The sequence below is a fragment of the Lipotes vexillifer genome, unplaced genomic scaffold (genome assembly GCF_000442215.2).
Source record: "Lipotes vexillifer unplaced genomic scaffold, Lipotes_vexillifer_v1.1 scaffold770, whole genome shotgun sequence".
NCBI lineage: Eukaryota > Metazoa > Chordata > Mammalia > Artiodactyla > Lipotidae > Lipotes > Lipotes vexillifer.
In genome coordinates this window covers 907,105-924,201 of record NW_006798803.1, presented here as the reverse complement: position 1 = coordinate 924,201, position 17,097 = coordinate 907,105, and the positions used below count along the sequence as shown (strand labels likewise).

The 17,097-nt window shown below is 45.6% G+C and overlaps 1 protein-coding gene across 1 annotated transcript in view; it reads left to right on the top strand.

The window, feature by feature from the left end:
* The first annotated feature begins 14,027 nt into the window (after positions 1–14,027).
* Positions 14,028–17,097, top strand: part of LOC103068792 (L-threonine 3-dehydrogenase, mitochondrial) — a 14,499-nt gene continuing 11,429 nt past the window's right edge. Inside the window, exons 1-3 of the mRNA XM_007471124.1 lie at positions 14,028–14,211; positions 15,793–15,835; positions 16,487–16,557. Of these exons, the coding sequence (XP_007471186.1) occupies positions 14,028–14,211; positions 15,793–15,835; positions 16,487–16,557 (298 nt within the window). The remainder of the gene's footprint in view (positions 14,212–15,792; positions 15,836–16,486; positions 16,558–17,097) is intronic.

The following is a 17,097-nucleotide window of genomic DNA, read 5'->3' as shown; positions in this document are numbered from 1 at the left end:
TAAACAGAGCGGACTTGTTTGGGGCCATTTAATGTTGAGGACAAACAGGGGGTTCCTCTGGCCCATCCAACCTTAAGTAGTGTTGTATCAAACCTTTGATTTAATCCCATCAATGTCCATTTTATTTCTCTCATCTTAAAATAACCACCTAAAGATTTCTTTATCCATTTGGGACAAGCCCCTGTAAAATTTCCACCTGGTTGGGAAAAAGTCTCTAGACTTCAGGTTTTTTTTAGTCTGTTAATCAACCTAATTAACATTAATTATTCTAATGTTTTCATTAGCATCTGTAAGACCCATTGAGGGAAAGAAGAGAACATAAATAGGATTCCCAAAATGGTTTTTCTTGTTTGTTTTAAACTAAAGGAGTTCTTAGGTTAACCATTAGATATATTTTTTCTACTTTTTTTTTAATAGGCACCAATAAAACAGCTGTTTATAATGAGAGGTCTCGAAAAATTTACCAATTTAGAGTTTTTCCAATTTAAAGGATCCATCATCTGCCATTAATGAGATATATCTTAACAGTGACTCAAACCAATAAGACACAAGAGGCTTCCCCACAAGAGAGCGTGAAGGATGCCACCTAAACAAGATCCAGAAAGTTTATTCCCAAAAACAGTCTAAGAAAGTAAAGGCCTTCATTGTACTTCCTGATGCAAGAAAGTCAAAATGGTAAAAAGCCCCTGAGAGTTGGCACAGACAAAAGACTGCTCAGAATCCCAGTCTAATCTACTGGCGGCCAAAAGTACACCACATGTATACCTTTTGGAAGGCAGAGACCGAGTTCTCAAAACATACATACACACATACACATATACATGTGGTGTACTTTTGACCGCCAGTACAGTTTTTGCCTGGTCATCAAAGAAACATGTGGCCCTGCGTTATCCTGATGGAAGAGTATGCATTTTCTGTTGACTAATTTTGGACACTCTTTGCTGAGTGCTGCTTTCAGTTGGTCTAACTGGGAGCAGTACTTGCTGGAATCGTTTGGTTTTCTGGAAGGAGCTCATAATACAGGACTCCCTTCCAATCCTACCATATACACAATGTCACCTTCTTTGGATGAAGACCAGCCTTTGGTGTGGTTGGTGGTGGTTCATTTCGCTTGCCCCACGATCTCTTCCATTCCACATTATTGTACAGTATCCACTTTTCATTGCCCGTCACAATTTGTTTTAAAAAAAGGAATGTTTTCGTTATGTTTAAGTAAAGAATCGCGTGCGGAAATACAGTCAAGGTTTTTTTCGCTTAACTTATGTGGAACCCAAACATCAAAGCGATTAACATAACCAAGCTGGTGCAAATGATTTTCAGTGCTTGATTTGGATATTTTGAGTATGTCAGCTTTCTCCCAGGTGGTATAACGTTGATTGTTCTCAATTAATGTCTCAATTTGATCGCTATCAACTTTAACTGGTCTGACCGTCTTGGAGCATCGTACAGCGAGCAAGAAACCTCCAGCATGAAACTTTGCAAACCACTTTTGACAGGTTCGATCAGTCACAGCACCTTCTCCATACACTGCACAAATCTTTTTTTGCATTTCAGTTGTGTTTTTTACCTTTCTTGAAATAATAAAGCATAATATGCTAAAAATGTTTTTTTCTTCAATATTCAATATTAAAATGGCTACACAAAAATTCACCAATTTTGATGTTTTTTTTTAAATGCACGCTGATACGACAGCTTTCACAATACAATCTAACATAATTGTTTCAAATGACATTAAAGACAATTAAGCGCTACTAGAGCCACCTTATGGAAAAAACTGAATGAACATTTTGGCCAACCCAATAAGTACTCGTAAGCTTTAGTTTTTATTTAAATTTTTAAAAGTTTCTTTTGAAGTGGACCATTTTTAAAGCCTTTCTTTAATTTGTTACAATATTACTTGTTTTTTTTTTTTTTTTTACGTTTTGGCTTTTTGGCTGTGAGGCATGTAGGATCTTAGCTCCCCAACAAGGGATCAAACCCACACCTCTTACATTAGAAGGCAAAGCCTTAAGCACTGGACCACCAGGGAAGCCCTGGTACTTGTAAGTTTTATATGTACATAAACCTGGCTGGGACATTAGTTGGAAACTGGCAATCTGTTGTTCCTTTTTCTTTTGTTTTGGAAGCTTTGTTTCCCATTCCAAGGTTGGTTTGTTGAGATAAATTTTACTTCAACACACTTTTTTTTTTTTTTAACAAACTCTATTAAAGTAGCCAATTCAAGGAAAAATGATAGGCCAGTCTTCTACTTAATTACCCAGGCCAACCCTACTCAGTGTCTTTCAAATGAGCAAAGTCCTCCCAGTCTTTCAACTGAGGATAAACCATTCAGTGTCTAAACTGAGCAAAATTTTCCCAGTGTCTTTCACTGAGGATGACACAGGTGCCTCTTGAAACTAAGTTTCAAGGATAACGTACTCCTCCAGAGAGTTTAAACACCACTGGATAAAACCTAGGATCATCAGCCAATAATGGGAGGTCCAAGAACCAGGAAAGACTCACCCAAATTCGTCTGGACTCTCTGACGACGTGCATGGACCAAAGAGGCCTCTGCTGGTACCAAAGCTCCAGATCCTCGTAGAGTTCAGGTGAAGAAGACAAGTCTGCTCTGGGCCCTTCGTGGTCACCAAAACCGTCAACTGAAAAAAAAAACAAAAAAAAAAAAGCACAACCTAAAAGTTGAGGATTATGTTTTATTTAGCAGATTTTCTGAGGACTTAAACCCGGAAGATAGCCTCTCAGACTGCGCTGAGGGATTGCTCCAAAGAAGTCAGGGAGGAACCAGGATATACAGGGGTTTTTGCAACAAAAACCAGGTAGTGGGAACATCAAAAGGTTATGTTAAGGAAAACCAGACATCTCACGTTAATGAATTTAGCACTTTTCTAGGTATGGGAAGATGCAAGGGTCTGGGTTAACTGAAATCATTCCTTTGAAACGCACCTTAACTATCTAAGCCCAGTATCCTGATTTTCTCCATCCCATATGCCTTCAAGGGTGCACAGTCGGGGGCGGCAGCAGTGGCTGCTGGCTTGATGTCTGCAACATCCTTTGTTTACTGATATGGCAGGTGACATTTTTCATCCACACCAGAAACCACCGTCACCTTTCAGTCCCTTGGTAATCACGCCTTGTTCTTGCCCTGTCCTCAGGAGCAAAGGTTGAAGCCACGCTTCCTCCCCTTCTCCCCCCACAAACAAGCAGCATCCTCAGTGGGTTGCTCCACCCTGAAACATCCCTGTCTGCAACCCACTCAAAGCAAGTTCAGTGTCATCTCTGACCTCACCACAATCTTTGAGGAAAACAAAAAATAACTCCTAATGATATGATGTGGTGTATTAGAAAGGGCAGTGACCCAGTGGCTGGGGCAGCATTCTGGTCTCCCTGGCCTCTGGGGAAATCTCTTCACCTGTCTAGGTGGGGCTCTACCTCTTCCTCTGTCAAGTGGGCACAGTGGCCTTGATAATCTCCTAGGTCTCTTGAGAGGCTAAAAGTCTAATTAAAATTTGAAAATTCAAGTGCACTAGAGAGAGACCCATAATGAAGGTCATGTCATATGAGAAAAAGTTGAAGAAATGGGGCCTTCGGGCTTCCCTGGTGGCGCAGTGGTTGAGAGTCCGCCTGCCGATGCAGGGGACACGGGTTCGTGCCCCGGTCTGGGAAGATCCCACATGCCGCGGAGCGGCTGGGCCGGTGAGCCATGGCCGCTGAGCCTGCGCGTCCGGAGACTGTGCTCCGCAGCGGGAGAGGCCACGGCAGTGAGAGGCCCGCGTACCGCAAGAAAAAAAAGAAAAAAAAGAAACGGGGCCATCTAAGAGTCTGTAAAACAGAAAGACATATTTCATAAAATCGTGGATTCTTAACGTTGGAGGAGGCCTTGCAGCTGTTTTTCCAAACCCTAACGTGCACACGAACCACTTGGAGAGCCCCTTGGAATGCAGACTGTGATTTAGCAGGTCTGGGAGGGGGCTGTTTTCTCCAGGAACCACACTTGGAGGACCAAGCCTCTAGGGTATATCCGTAGTTCTCACCATGACAGCTCATGGGGATCACTTGGTTCTTACCTTGATAGCACATGGGGATCACTCGAGAAGCTTAAAAAAAGAAAATTGTGCCTGGGCTTCCTGCCGCCCCTCCTTCCCCCGCCGACGAGATTCTGATTTGTTTGGGAGGTTCCAGAACTCCCCGGTGATTCTAATCTGCAGCCAAGTCTGAGAAACCACTCCCCTAGATCAGCGCTTCTCAACTTCAGCACAGATCATCATCACCTGGAGGGCTTGTTAAAACACACTTCACAGGGCCCCAACGCAGAGATTCTGACTCAGCAGGTCTGGGGTGCAGCCTCAAATCTGCATTTCCAACCAGCTCCTAGGTGATGCTGACTCTGCTGGTCCGGTGGCCCTGGAGGTCATCTAATTTCACAGCGATATTTCCCATGTGGGAGACCAAGATGAAATGACCCTCTCAAGGTCTCTTTGTACCGTATCTCCTGACCCCGGTCCGGAGCTATTTCCCCTGCCAATCCTTCCAGCTTTCCCTTCGCGTCCCGCATTCCTCCTCAAGTCCACTGCTGAGCCGCTAAACGCCAGCACGGACCGATGCTCTGGGGCTCCGGGCCCCTTGTGTTGGGAGGCCCTTGAACTGTCCCCACCTGGACAGTCCCACGCGAAGACCTGCGGGCTGGCTCTGCCGCTGCCGGGAACGCCGCACGCTGGGCTCGAACGCGTCTCTAGCCTTCTGCGAGCTCTCCCGAAATGGGTCGGAGGCGGAGCCCGCGTGAGGGGCGCGAGACGCCAGGAACACTACTGGGACCCTCGGGGAGGGTTACCATGGCAACCGACGCCCTCCCACTTGGTGATCCGACGCCCAAGCCAGGGCGGCCCGGACCGAAGAAGGGGATTGGTGCGCCGGGGGGCGGGTTTGCGCGCAGAGACTATAAAGGCGCCGCGCGCGCCGAGCTTCAGTTTCTGTTCCGCGCTCCCGGACTTCTGCCCGCGTGCAGCTGCAGCTCCAGCTCCGGCGCCGCAGCAGCGCAGCATCTCTGGGCGGCTGCGTCGGAAGGTCAGTGCGGAGGCGGCCGGATGCTTCCCCTGCGGCTGACCCTGGGGGCTGAGCCTCTTCAGAAACCGAGGCTGACTGTGCAGGTCCTGTTGACCACATGGCCCCCGCTGGCCCGATCGGTGTGACGCGGCGCGGGGCTGGAGACCCAGCGCTCCCGAGCGCGAGCGGGGGTCCCCAGAAGTCGCCGCGGAGCTGGGAGGCCGGGGGAGGGCCGGGGCACTGCTGGGGTCGCTAGGTGCGGCTCCTGGCCCTTCCTACTTTTCAGAAGGGCACACCCTGCCAGGGAATAGGGGCGGGAGCGGCTGTTCTCATAAAACCGGTTTATCCAGCCATGCTGGGAAGCGGAAGCCGGAGACCCGCGTGCGGCCCAAGTCCCCGCGTCTCCTTGGGTTCCCTTTCTCGGGCCGGCGCGCGTAGGAGGGAGTATGGGGGCGCTCCGCGAAGCCAGATCCCCCCCCATAAAAACCCTCTGTGTAGCTCACACTGAGAGCTCCGGGATTTTTTCCCCCGACCCTTTCTGGCTTTCGGATCAACCCCACCTTAAGTCTAGACTTTACCAGCTGGTTGATGGAGTCTTTACACTGACTGAGCAGTTTGCTAAGTGCTTTTCTAAATTGCTTTTATTAAATCCTCCCAGCAGGCTAATGTGGTGGTCCGATCATTTCCCCCTTTCTAAGGATGGGGAAACTTGAGGTTTGGCGAGGTGGTGTACGCAGGCTCGCACGGCGAGCGAGGGAGGGCCGTGTCTGGCCTCGAACGCCCTCGGCTCGAGGGTGCGGTCCTCCTGGGGAGCGGCGAGGAGGAGTAGCCGAGCTGTAGGGGAGGAGGGGCGGCGGGGAAGGTGCCCCCTGCGCCACCACGAGGATGTTTCCTCTGTCCTCTCTCTTAGGCACCTGATGTTATCTCTTCTCTTGCGCGAGAAGAGTGGGGGTGGTGGAAGGAGGGTTTGAGACTCAACGGACCTGGTTTGCAACCCCTCCTTTTGGTAATTAGTATCTGCCTGACCTTGGGCGGGTCAAAATTCCCTCTGCAAAATGGAGAAAAGATCCCAGCTTCCGAGTTACTCTGAGGCTTAAATGAGAGTTGAGGAAAGCAGGAGCTTCGTCAGCGCTCAGTCGTTGAGGTGTCTGATTTTTCCTTGGGTCATTACTATGAAGAGGACACGTTTGCTTTTATGATTTAATGAACTGGAGGATGTAAAGCGGAGACTGCCTTGCACATGTGTCTTAGAAGCGTTATTAGTCCTTAGAAGCGTTATGAGTCCCCGGGGCCAGGAAGTTGTCAACTGGGCAGTGGCTGACCTTTGGTGAAAGCAGTTCCACTGGGTGCAGAGTAAGAGGCCCCACTTGGAGGGGCAGGGACCTCTCTGGAGATCCTTGAGATGGGAAGGAAAGGTAAAGGCTGGAGGAGAATAATAGGTTTCAGCAGGTTTACAAGCAGAGGGAAAAGGACCATTTAGGGGGTTCGGTGAGACAAGGGCTGGGGGGTTTGGACGGGACGGGGGTTTGATGGGTCTCTGGGGTGGCGTTGATCTCTGCTAGGCGAATTTTCTAGCTCCTCAGTAGTATATGTATGCGCTGACCATTTCTTGGGGCTGGATTTTTTTTTTAATTTAATTTGTGGCTTCAATTACATAACGTAAAATTTACCATCTTGACCATTTTTAAGAGTACAGTTCAGTACTGTCAGGTATATGCACAGTGGATCTCTAGAACTTTTTTATCCTGCAAAACTGAAGCTATGCCTGTTAATTGAATGCTAAAGCATCCAGCCTCCAACAGCTACGCCTGTTCATTGAATACTCGTATCCCCTCCCCCTTGCTCCCACCCCTTGGCAACTACCTTTCTACTTCCTGTTTCTATGATTGTTTGATTACCTTAGATAACTGGTATAACTCATATGAATGGAATCATACTGTATTTGACCTTTTAAAATATAAATTTATTTATTTTTGGCTGCATTGGGTCTTTGTCGCTACGTGCAGCTTTTGCCGAGCGGGGGCTACTCTTCGTTGCGGTGCGCGGGCTTCCCGTTGCTGTGGCTTCTGTTGCAGAGCACGGGCTCTAGGCACGTGGGCTCAGTAGTTGTGGCGCACGGGCTTAGTTGCTCCGCGGCATGTGGGATCTTCCCGGACCGGGGTCGAACGCGCGTCCCCCGCACTAGCTGGTGGATTCTTAACCACGGTGCCACCAGGGAAGCCCACATTTGGCCTTTTGTGACCAGTTCATTTCACTCAGCATAATGTCCTCCAGGTTCATCCATGTTGTTGCATGTGACGGGATCTCCTATTTCACGTCGGAATAATATGCCATTGTATGTATATACCACATTTTCTTTATCCATTCATCTGTTGGAGGCTGGATGCTTTTAGCTTCATGCTAAATGTGCTGGAGACATTACTTAATACATCTTTATTTACTGTCTCCGTGGCTGAGGATGATTAAAGCTAGAAATTTGGGGAAAACACAAGACGGCAAGAATATTAAGGGAAATTGATGGCGCATTCTCAGGGAAAGGGCCTATTTCGTTGGTTTTCAATATTTCAAATTGGAGTTTCTTTTAATATTTCTGAAATAGAATTTCTGTCTTCAGAGCAATTGCAATTGAATTAAGGTTCTTTTCCCCAAGAAACAGAAGTAATGTTTTCTGACAACAGGGGACATTCTATTTATTGTGGTGTAGACAAAGCCCTGTTATTTCTTGGTTTCTTCTTCCTGCCTACCTGTTTGACATGGTGGTTGAGTTCTGACATGCATCAGGCACTGCTAGGAACTGCTCAGTGGGACTCACAAGTCCATGGGAAAGGCAGCCATACTGGCTCCTCGCACCTAAAGCCGGTATGTCCTAAACCAAGCTCGTTTGCCTTCTTACCTGACCTGCTCCTCCAGAAAGCCCGTGCTTACAGCAGCACAACTTGGAAGCCTGTGTTATTCACCTCCATTCCTTCACAAGTTGCCCCACATCCAAGCAATCAAGGCCAGTGGGGCTCTGAGTCTGTATCTCTATCACCCCACTGTCTTCCTGACGCCACTGCTTTCTTAGAGCTCTGCTCTGGTAAGTGCAGAAAGGGTAAATGCCGGGAGTTGGGAAGAGTCATGTAACAGAGGCTTGGGCCGGGGAGACGCTCCATTATTTAAGGAGGAATGTCTGTTGGCCAGTTTCTTTTTCATCCCTTGGAGTTAAAGTAAGCAAGGTGCTTAGGGCAGAAGGTCTATGGACTCTCATCTGATCTTCAGTCATCTTTGACGGTTCCCCTTGTATAAGTTTAATAACTAGCTTGGCAAAGCAAGTTTTACTTTAGAACAACTGTTCTCAAGTGTGACCTGGGGAGCCCTGGGGTTCCTTGAGACCTCTGTAGGGTCCATGAGGTCAAGGCTATTAAAAAAAAAATACTAAGAGACTGTTTGCCTTTTTCATTCTTTCTCTCTCAGGTGTATGGTGGAGTTTTCTAGAGGCCAAATGGCTTGTGATGAGCTTTTCCTCTGATGGCTAATGAGATGTGTGCTTGTGTACTCTTGTGTTTCTAGAACCTTCTAAGGATAGTAGGCTTAGAGTATAAATATGTGCATTTTCAGAGATGAACTCTGTCTTTTCTTAGTACTTCTTGCATTCTTACTAGCTACCTGCAGTTACAGCTGCTATCATCTCTGGGGCCTGTTTTCTTTCAATAAGTCATTACTTTGAAATCCCTAAATTGAGTCTTGTGGGTATATGGAAAAAGAACAAAAAGTTTATAGTCTTGATTTTAAAACTTTTCTAAAATTTTAAATGGTATAAAAATTCTTTTGAACTTAATATTTTATTCTAACATAAAAGGATATTAATTTATATATTTTTTATATTTAAGGATAGATCATTGGTTTAAAAGGGGGGGATATTAGGGCTTTCTTGGTGGCGCAGTGGTTGAGAGTCTGCCTGCCGATGCAGGGGACGCGGGTTCGTGCCCCGGTCCGGGAAGATCCCACATGCTGCGGAGCGGCTGGGCCCGTGAGCCATGGCCGCTGAGCATGCGCCTCCGGAGCCTGTGCTCCGCAACGGGAGAGGCCACAACAGTGAGAGGCCCGCGCACCGCAAAAAAAAGGGGGGGGGGATATTAGAGGACTTGATTTTTTTCAACTCAAAGCTGTACCATGCGTATAAATGCTGAAAAAAAAATGAAACAATGACATAACGGAGTTCTCTGACTCATGAAAAGAGGAATTTACTCCAAGTAAATGTGCAGAACTAAATAATACAAGAAAATATGAAGGCTTTCGTCAAGCTTTACAGATGTCAGAAATTTACCTTATGTGTCTGATGCCACAGAACTTTTTTGAATAGTACTTTGGTCGTAATAGCATTATTCTTAGACCAACCATTCATCATCTAAAGAAAAATAAAACGAATGAATTAAATGTGGATATGATGAGCTCTTTAAAAGCCAAAAATTATTTGTTACAGCTTTCCAAACTAGAAAAGAAAAAGCTATTAAGATAGGTTATCAAATTGCAGTGGCTGGAGAAACACACAATAAAGCCTTGTTTGGATGAAAATGCATTGAAAGAAATAATAGCACTGCCACTTTCTAATAATACAGTAACTTGTCAAATTAAAGATTTAGCTGCAAACACGAAGACTAGTTTGGTATCTTGACAGAGAAGTGTATTTTTACCTTACACGTGGAAGAATTTGTAGTCATGGCTGCACTTGCCATTTTGTTTGTATTTGTCTGGTATCAGCGCCAAAGCAATTATCAAAGAATATCTTTTTGGTGAACGTTTGACAGAAAACACAAATAGTGCCAAAGTATTCAGCGTGGAATAACTTTTTTGAATTTCATGGTTTATTCCGGAACAACTGTGTTGAATTTGCACTGATGGTGCACAAGTCACACCTGCTAAAACTACTGGTGCCTTTGCAGGAATCAAGGCATTTGCACGACATGGTACTAGAAGTCATGGTATTCTTCACTGCCATGTACTTTCAGTGAAAAATAAAATTAAAAAATGGAAAGCTTTACTTAAGAATGCCCTTTATGAAGCAGTAAAAATGACTGATTTTATTAAATCTTGACCCTAGAGACATCTTTTTAATGTGTCATGTGGTAAGTGGATGTACTTGTTCCATATTGAAATATGATGGTTGTCTTGAGAGAAAGCATTTTGTGTGATTGAATTGTGAGCTGAACTGGTCCCTGTTTTTCATAGAGAACCATTTTTGCTTGAAAGAATGACCAATGATGGTTATTCATACCTGGATAATCGGCATACATTTTCTAAAAAAATGAACCAAGCGAGCCTGCCAAGGTATTTGTTGCAAGTTCAGTTGTATCCAATACCGTGAATTTGACAGCTTCCCAATACTTAGGAATTTTCTGATGAGACCCGTGATATCAACCAGTATGACTTTTGGGTATCGTACAGTGAAGTGTGTTAACAGTTGGAAGCTCTGCATAACTCACTGAACCAATATTTTCCAAAAAAACAATGTATGAAATTACAAAACCATGCAGGAGTAAAAGATGTGTTCAAGGGACTTCCCTGGCGGACCAGTGGCTATGACTTTGCCTTCCAGTGCATGGGGTGCAGGTTCAATCCCTGTTCCGGGAGCTAAGATTCCTGCATGCCTTGCAGCCAAAAAACCAAAACATTAAAACAGAAGCAATATTGTAAAAAATTCAATAAAGACTTTAAAAATGGTCCACATCAAAAAAATCTTTAAAAAACAAAAAGATGTGTTCAAAGCATTAGATATACCAGTGGGTTTTAATGTAGCAGGTACAAAAGTTCACTGATAATGGCTTCAGATTCTACGTTGCAGCTAACCTTTAAGAAACTACCATGTGTTGAGTTTTGGATATCCAAGATGAGTACCCAGAATTATCTGAAAAGGCTTTCAAAATACGGCTTCCTTTCCCCACTGCTTTGCTTTGAGTCTGGATTTTCTTCATTTACTTCAATCAAAGCAGCAGACAGTTTGAGTTAGAAGCAGATGTGAGGATCCAGCTGTTTTCTATGAAGGAAAACATCAAAGAGACAAGTAAATGTAAAACAGTGCCACTCAGTAAATTTTTTGTTTTGGAAAATACAGTTATTTTCATAAAATATGTTTATTTTAATATGTTTATTGGTTTTAAATGAACTCATTCATAGGTTAAATGTTTCTCAGTTTTGCTGTCTACTACAGCAAACATTGTTAGATAGACCCCACTTAAACAAAAGCTCTCTGTAGTCCCCAATTTTTAAGAGTGTGAAAGAGTCCAGAGACCAGAAAATTTGAGAGCTGCTGCCTTAAAAGTATTAAATTGAGTTTGGCAGTGGCAAGATAATAAGCTACATGCGGTAGATGGTTGGAGGGTTTTTTGGTTTTGTACGTGCATTGTTAATCAAAGCAATCCCATTATAGGGACAGTAGAGCTGCTTGACGGTTAAGAACTGCGTTCCCTGAGAGGGGTGGTGCTTGCCATGGTTAAATGCTATAATTCAGAAAGACATTCACAGGCCTCTGGCCTGTCGTGAACATCAGATGTTAGCTAGTAATCGTTGTGGAATAAGAACCAACTCAAGCATGAATTGTCCACATTGTTAAACTAAAATACTTTATATTCAATTAAGAATTTGTGCCTCCTTCATGCTTTCCCCTTCTGGGGAAAGAGAAGATGAACTGAGTCGTACGTATTTCACATCCCCGTTTCATGTCTTCAGGGTTTACCTTTTCCCAGACTCCAGTGTCTTCAACCTTTAAAAGAAACAAAACAAAACAAACTTATTCACCTGTGGCCATCACTACTCTGCTTCCGGGAACTGAGAATTGTCTTTGAGTTTCAGATGTTCTGGTAAATCTGGCTGCTTCTTGGCTTCCTCGCCACCCTCTTGAACTTGATGAAATAAGTGACTTTAAGAATCAAAGTGCTTACCTGGTCTCGGGTGTCAGCAGTGGCTGCAGAGATGGTTTGAAGGGATGATGGAGGAAAAGCTTGGGTCTCTCCTATGGCGACCTCCCTTCCAATCCGGAGATGTGCCATCAGAAGGTTGTCTTCTTCTTGTTTGGGAAAGTTAGCCGGGATGCAGGGCCTCAGGACCTTGGCGGGGCTGCATCTCAGGCTGCGGATCTGATGGGCCAAGCCCCTGACCCGACAGAAGCCATCGGGGCTCTGCCCGCCTTATTTCGGTGTCCTAAAGAACAAGACCTCTGTGGCTCACAGAAGGGTGTTCAAGCATAGGGTTTCAGCAGATTGTATTGCCCTTTTGTTTTCTATAATCTGGATTTTAGGGATTCCAGGAAAGCTTCTGATACCTCTGGCGGTTTTAACTTAGAATTACTGTTACCTACTCGAGGCACTGGGTTGAGGGGCTAAGTTCAGACCCTAAATGGGAAATGTCTCCAAGTGTGGTTTACTTTTTCTTGTTTTATGATGCAAAATAGAAGATGGTTGAGATCGGGCCACTTCTTTGTGAGGGGGTTAGGCACTGGGGTCGCTCTGAAGGCTCATCCGCCAGTGCTGTTGGAAATCTGACGGCTGATGGACGTGGAGGCCACGGGCAGTGTGCAGAGTGCAAAGGCCTGAGCTTTGGGGGCAGGAAGGTCGCTGTTAGAACTGAGCAGGTCTGATCTGCTCTTGTGACATGCTTGCCTGGGTAAAGCTGACTAGGAAGGGGAGCTGGACTGCAATGAAATATACATGATCTGGGAACAGAGGAGAAAATGGCTTTTCTAAATGTTCCTTCCTAAAGAGTTGGCAGTGAAACAGAAATTAGTCACAGCTTACTCAGTATTGCCAGGGGCCTTTTTACCTTAACTATCTGCTTTTCTAGTCTGGTTCATCCTAACGATAACATCTGAGTTAGCACGAGAGTCACAGGGCTCTGTGTTATTTAATCGGGAACCTGTTCGCACCTCGATGGTATGTGGACAGATGATTACAGTTGTGAAGATCTGAGGCCTTTGCGGGGATCCATGATGTTCCTGGCGTGGACGGCTCTGTACGCAGTAACCTCCGCTGTGACTTTAGATCCCAGTTGGTGTCAGCACTGTGCAGCTCGAGTTCTAAATCTCGGCCAGTCTTTGTTTGCCTGCACTTTGCACCAGTGACGTTTATCCCCTTTTCACAGGGCTGGGCTCACAGGGCGGGCTCTTGACTGGCTCCCTGTCTGTGCAATCAGCAGTCTCTCTAGTTCGATTCATGAATCCAGAACATGGCTTTGCTCGTGAGCCGGCAATCTTAGTGTTAGTTGTGGTTAAAGGGTTTTTGTTTTGAGGGGTCGGGAGGGCAAGCAGTTACATACTGAACTCTGCTTCTTTTGTTTGTTTTTTTAAATTTTATTGACATATAGTTGATTTACAGTGTTGTGTTAATTTCTGCTATACAGCAAAGTGACTCAGTTATACAGATATATATATATATATATATATATTCTTTTTCATATTCTCTTCCATTATGATTTGTCACAGGATATTGAACATAGTTCCCCGTGCTATACAGTAGGACCTTGTTCTTTGTCTATCCTATATATAATAGTTTGCCTCTGCTAATCCCAAACTCCCATTCCTTCCCTCCCCTACCCAGCCTCCCCCACTTGGCAACTATTGATACAGGCCTGTTCTCTATATCTGTGAGTCTGTTTTGTTTTGTAGATATGTTGATTAGTATCGTATTTTAGATTCCACATATAAATGATATGTGGTATTTGTCTTTGTCTAGCTTACTTCACTTAGTATGATAATCTCTAGGTCCATCCATGTTGCTGCAAATGGCATTATTTCATTCTTTTTGATGGTTGAGTAATATTCCGGTGTGTGTGTGTGTGTGTGTGTGTGTGCGCGCGCGCACGCGCGCACACACCACATCTTCTTTATCCATATTCATCTGTTGATGGACTCTTAGGTTCCACGTCTTGACTAGTATAAATAGTGCTGCAGTGAACATTGGGGTGCATGTATCTTTTCTCGACTCTGCTCCTTTTGTGTTACAGTGTCTGCAGAGATCATGCCGGTCGTTTGGATGCTGCGGCGGGTTGCCAGCCGGATGCTGCAGAGACCGGCCTGTGGCTGCCAGGCTCCTGTCCTGCCCAGCCGGTTTCTGGGCACCTCCCCTCAGCAGATTCCAGCGGATGCCAACTTCCACTCTACCTCGTTCTCTGAAGCAGACCAACCGCGCGTCTTAATTACAGGTTGGGTTTTTTTTCTTTTTTCCACATTTGTGGCTTTGTTATTTTCTTTGTGTGGCGGTGTATTTGTTTTTGGAATGTCTAACATGCCGCCAGGTAACACTTATTAATCAGAAACTCCCTTTTCCACTCCTGGCTCCCTCCGAAATAGCACAAGCCCCCTGTCCTTATTTTGCCGCTGTTGCCAGGGCTTGGTTTCCCTGCCCAAATCTTTTATTGTCTGAAGGGAGGACCTGGGAACCTGAAGAGGCCCAAAAAGCTGCTGTAGGACTCAGTTCCCCTCTCCTGCGAGGAATGGCCTGGGAGCCAAGGTGTGTGGATAGAACGTGGCCTCTGGAATCAGGCGCATCTTTCCTTGGCCAGGCTTCTCAGGCCAGGCAGTTCCTGCACGTTTGTATGGAAGAGATAGCCAGGGCCTGCCCAGGGCCCGAGGAACGCCTCACCATCACCTCGTGACACTTGCAGCTTACTGTCCACAGACTGGCCTGCTGACCCCTCTCCCCTCGTAGCCACCCAACACCTGGTTCTGTATCTGCTCACTGCAAACTTGACCGCCTGTCTGCAAGTCCTTCCAGCTGACTCAAGCCCCCCTCTGATTTGACTGACGTGTTTTATTGTCCTCTGTTTGCCAGTTTCATCCCTTGGCTTCACGTCCTTATCCTTCTCACATTCCTCAGTGTGTGTGTGTGTTTCTTTCACTGGCACCTCCTCTTCCTCTCCTGCTGTAACTGGGTTTCAAGTGAGGCCAGTTCCCTCTGCACTTCCCCCCCTGACTCTCCCAGCTTCTTGTCTGTGTGTTGTTTGATTCCCTCCTCCCTGCACCAACAAAGCATCTTCCAGGGCCCAGTGTTACCGTCAGTGGGCTGGTTTCAGTCCCATGTTGACACACGCTTACAGGAAATCCCACTGTCCATGTCTTCCTGCCTCTTACTTTCTCCCAAATGGAATCTAGGGTTGTATTCCCCTAAATGTGCTCCCAGACCCCTAGCTCTCCCATTTCCATCAGTGGCATTTGTAAGCGTCCAAATTAAGATGCTGTAATACTCATCTTTAATGTTCTTGGCAGCTCCTTGCCCATCCAGATATCTGCCCCTTTTTTCAGGTGACTTCTTGGTTTGTCCCTTCTTTCTTTCTCCCTTCCTATTCCTCTCCAGGTCTAATAATAGGAGGGTGCTCTGGATAATCCCAGCAGAGGTTGATATCAAACTGTTATATCTAGCTTTGAGTGTTCTGGTACCCGTAGCAGATTATTTTCACAGCCCATCAAATAACAAAGGCGAAGCTGGTAGTGATTTCCTGACCAGGAGGTCAGGAAGGTCCTGCTCTTCCGTGATTGTTCTCTTACCTGTACCCTGGCTTCCCCTCAGCCACTCTGTGCTGGAGAGCACTTTTGTCTCTGGAACTAATCTTACCTGTACCCGATCTCTGTCATAGCTCCGAGGAGGTAATTCTGTTCTATCAGGCCAACCTGGGGCTTTACCTAGTTAGCTAAGAGTGCCAGTAGAGTTTTCTTCTATTACATACTGGGAATAATTGAATTGGTTAGATTTAGATTAAAGGTTCACTTTTTTCTTCTTTATCCAGGGGGTCTTGGCCAGCTTGGAGTGGGGCTTGCTAGCTTTTTGAGGTAAGAGCTCGCAAAGTTTCAATTTAAATTCTGAGCTTTTCAGGGCTTGTCTTTGGCCCCATTTAACCATTGAATCTTTTCTCACCCCTCTTGCTTCTCTCCCCTCTTGCTTACTTTAAGATATCGTATGTAAATGACCGTTTGGAATGCATTTCATTGTGACGCTTCATATCACAGACATTGTTTCAGGTCCTTGACTCAGCATCCCCGAAGCTGGTCCTTTTCCCTCTGCCTTTCCTAGGTTAGGCAAAGTAAGGCCTGCCTCACAGTAAATCACTTGGTTTTCAGACGTTTGGGAGCAGAGGGAAGTATATTGTATGTGCAGAAACTGAAAAGGAACAGTGTGGGATTTGGAGAGTGGGATAAAAGGATAAGAGGAGAGAAGAACGGGGAGGCAAAGGGAAAAACTCAGGGGCACTGGGAAGAAATTGGTGACAGATACCGGGATGATAATGGGCTGAGGTAGAAGCAGGAGGTGCAGCCCTGGGTGTGGCTGCAACTGCAGGGCTGTGAGTTGAGGACAAGAGGGAAGAAAGGTGTGAAGAGGAGGGATTTGGAGGCTGACGAGACATGACAGTTCCTGTTGGAAAGACTGTTTTCATAGGACCTGTTATGTCCTCAGTGTACCAACTCGTTTGATTTTCCCTTTAGGAAACGATTTGGGAAGGACAACGTGATTCTGTCTGACATTCGGAAGCCCCCTGAGCACGTCTTCCTTAGTGGTAAGAGGCTCACAGAGCAGGTAGAGAGGCAGCTCCCAGAATCAGTGTCACTGTTCATAACCAGGCTTGTGAATTAACGAAAGAGGAGTATTTGAGGCACACTTGTGCCACTTAAAAATGTGTCCTGGTTTCGTCCTCATTAGTTCTGTAAGACGCCTATGGTACAGCTACTGCTTGTTCAAGGGATCCAAGGACAGGAGAGTTCTTCAGACCTTGACATGAAGTTGTGGAATAATATCTTTGGATATTATCTGGAGCAGTATCTGTGGAATAAAACTGATTCCTATCTTTCAGAGTTTTTAGTGAACTTAGCTCAGAGAGAAAGCAAACAAAAATCAACTTCTGAAATGAGGAAAAGGCACTTTAAATTTTGGAGAAATTAATCCTCATATTTCAACGTGAACTTTTTCTTAAACTACTGTGTACACACACAGACCCCAGACTCCTCTAGTCAGGTTGTCTACACCTCAAAGATGTTTTTATAGTTCTAGCTCTTCCTGGTTCTGTGTCAGCCTTTTGCTGTTTACCATGGGGAAGAGC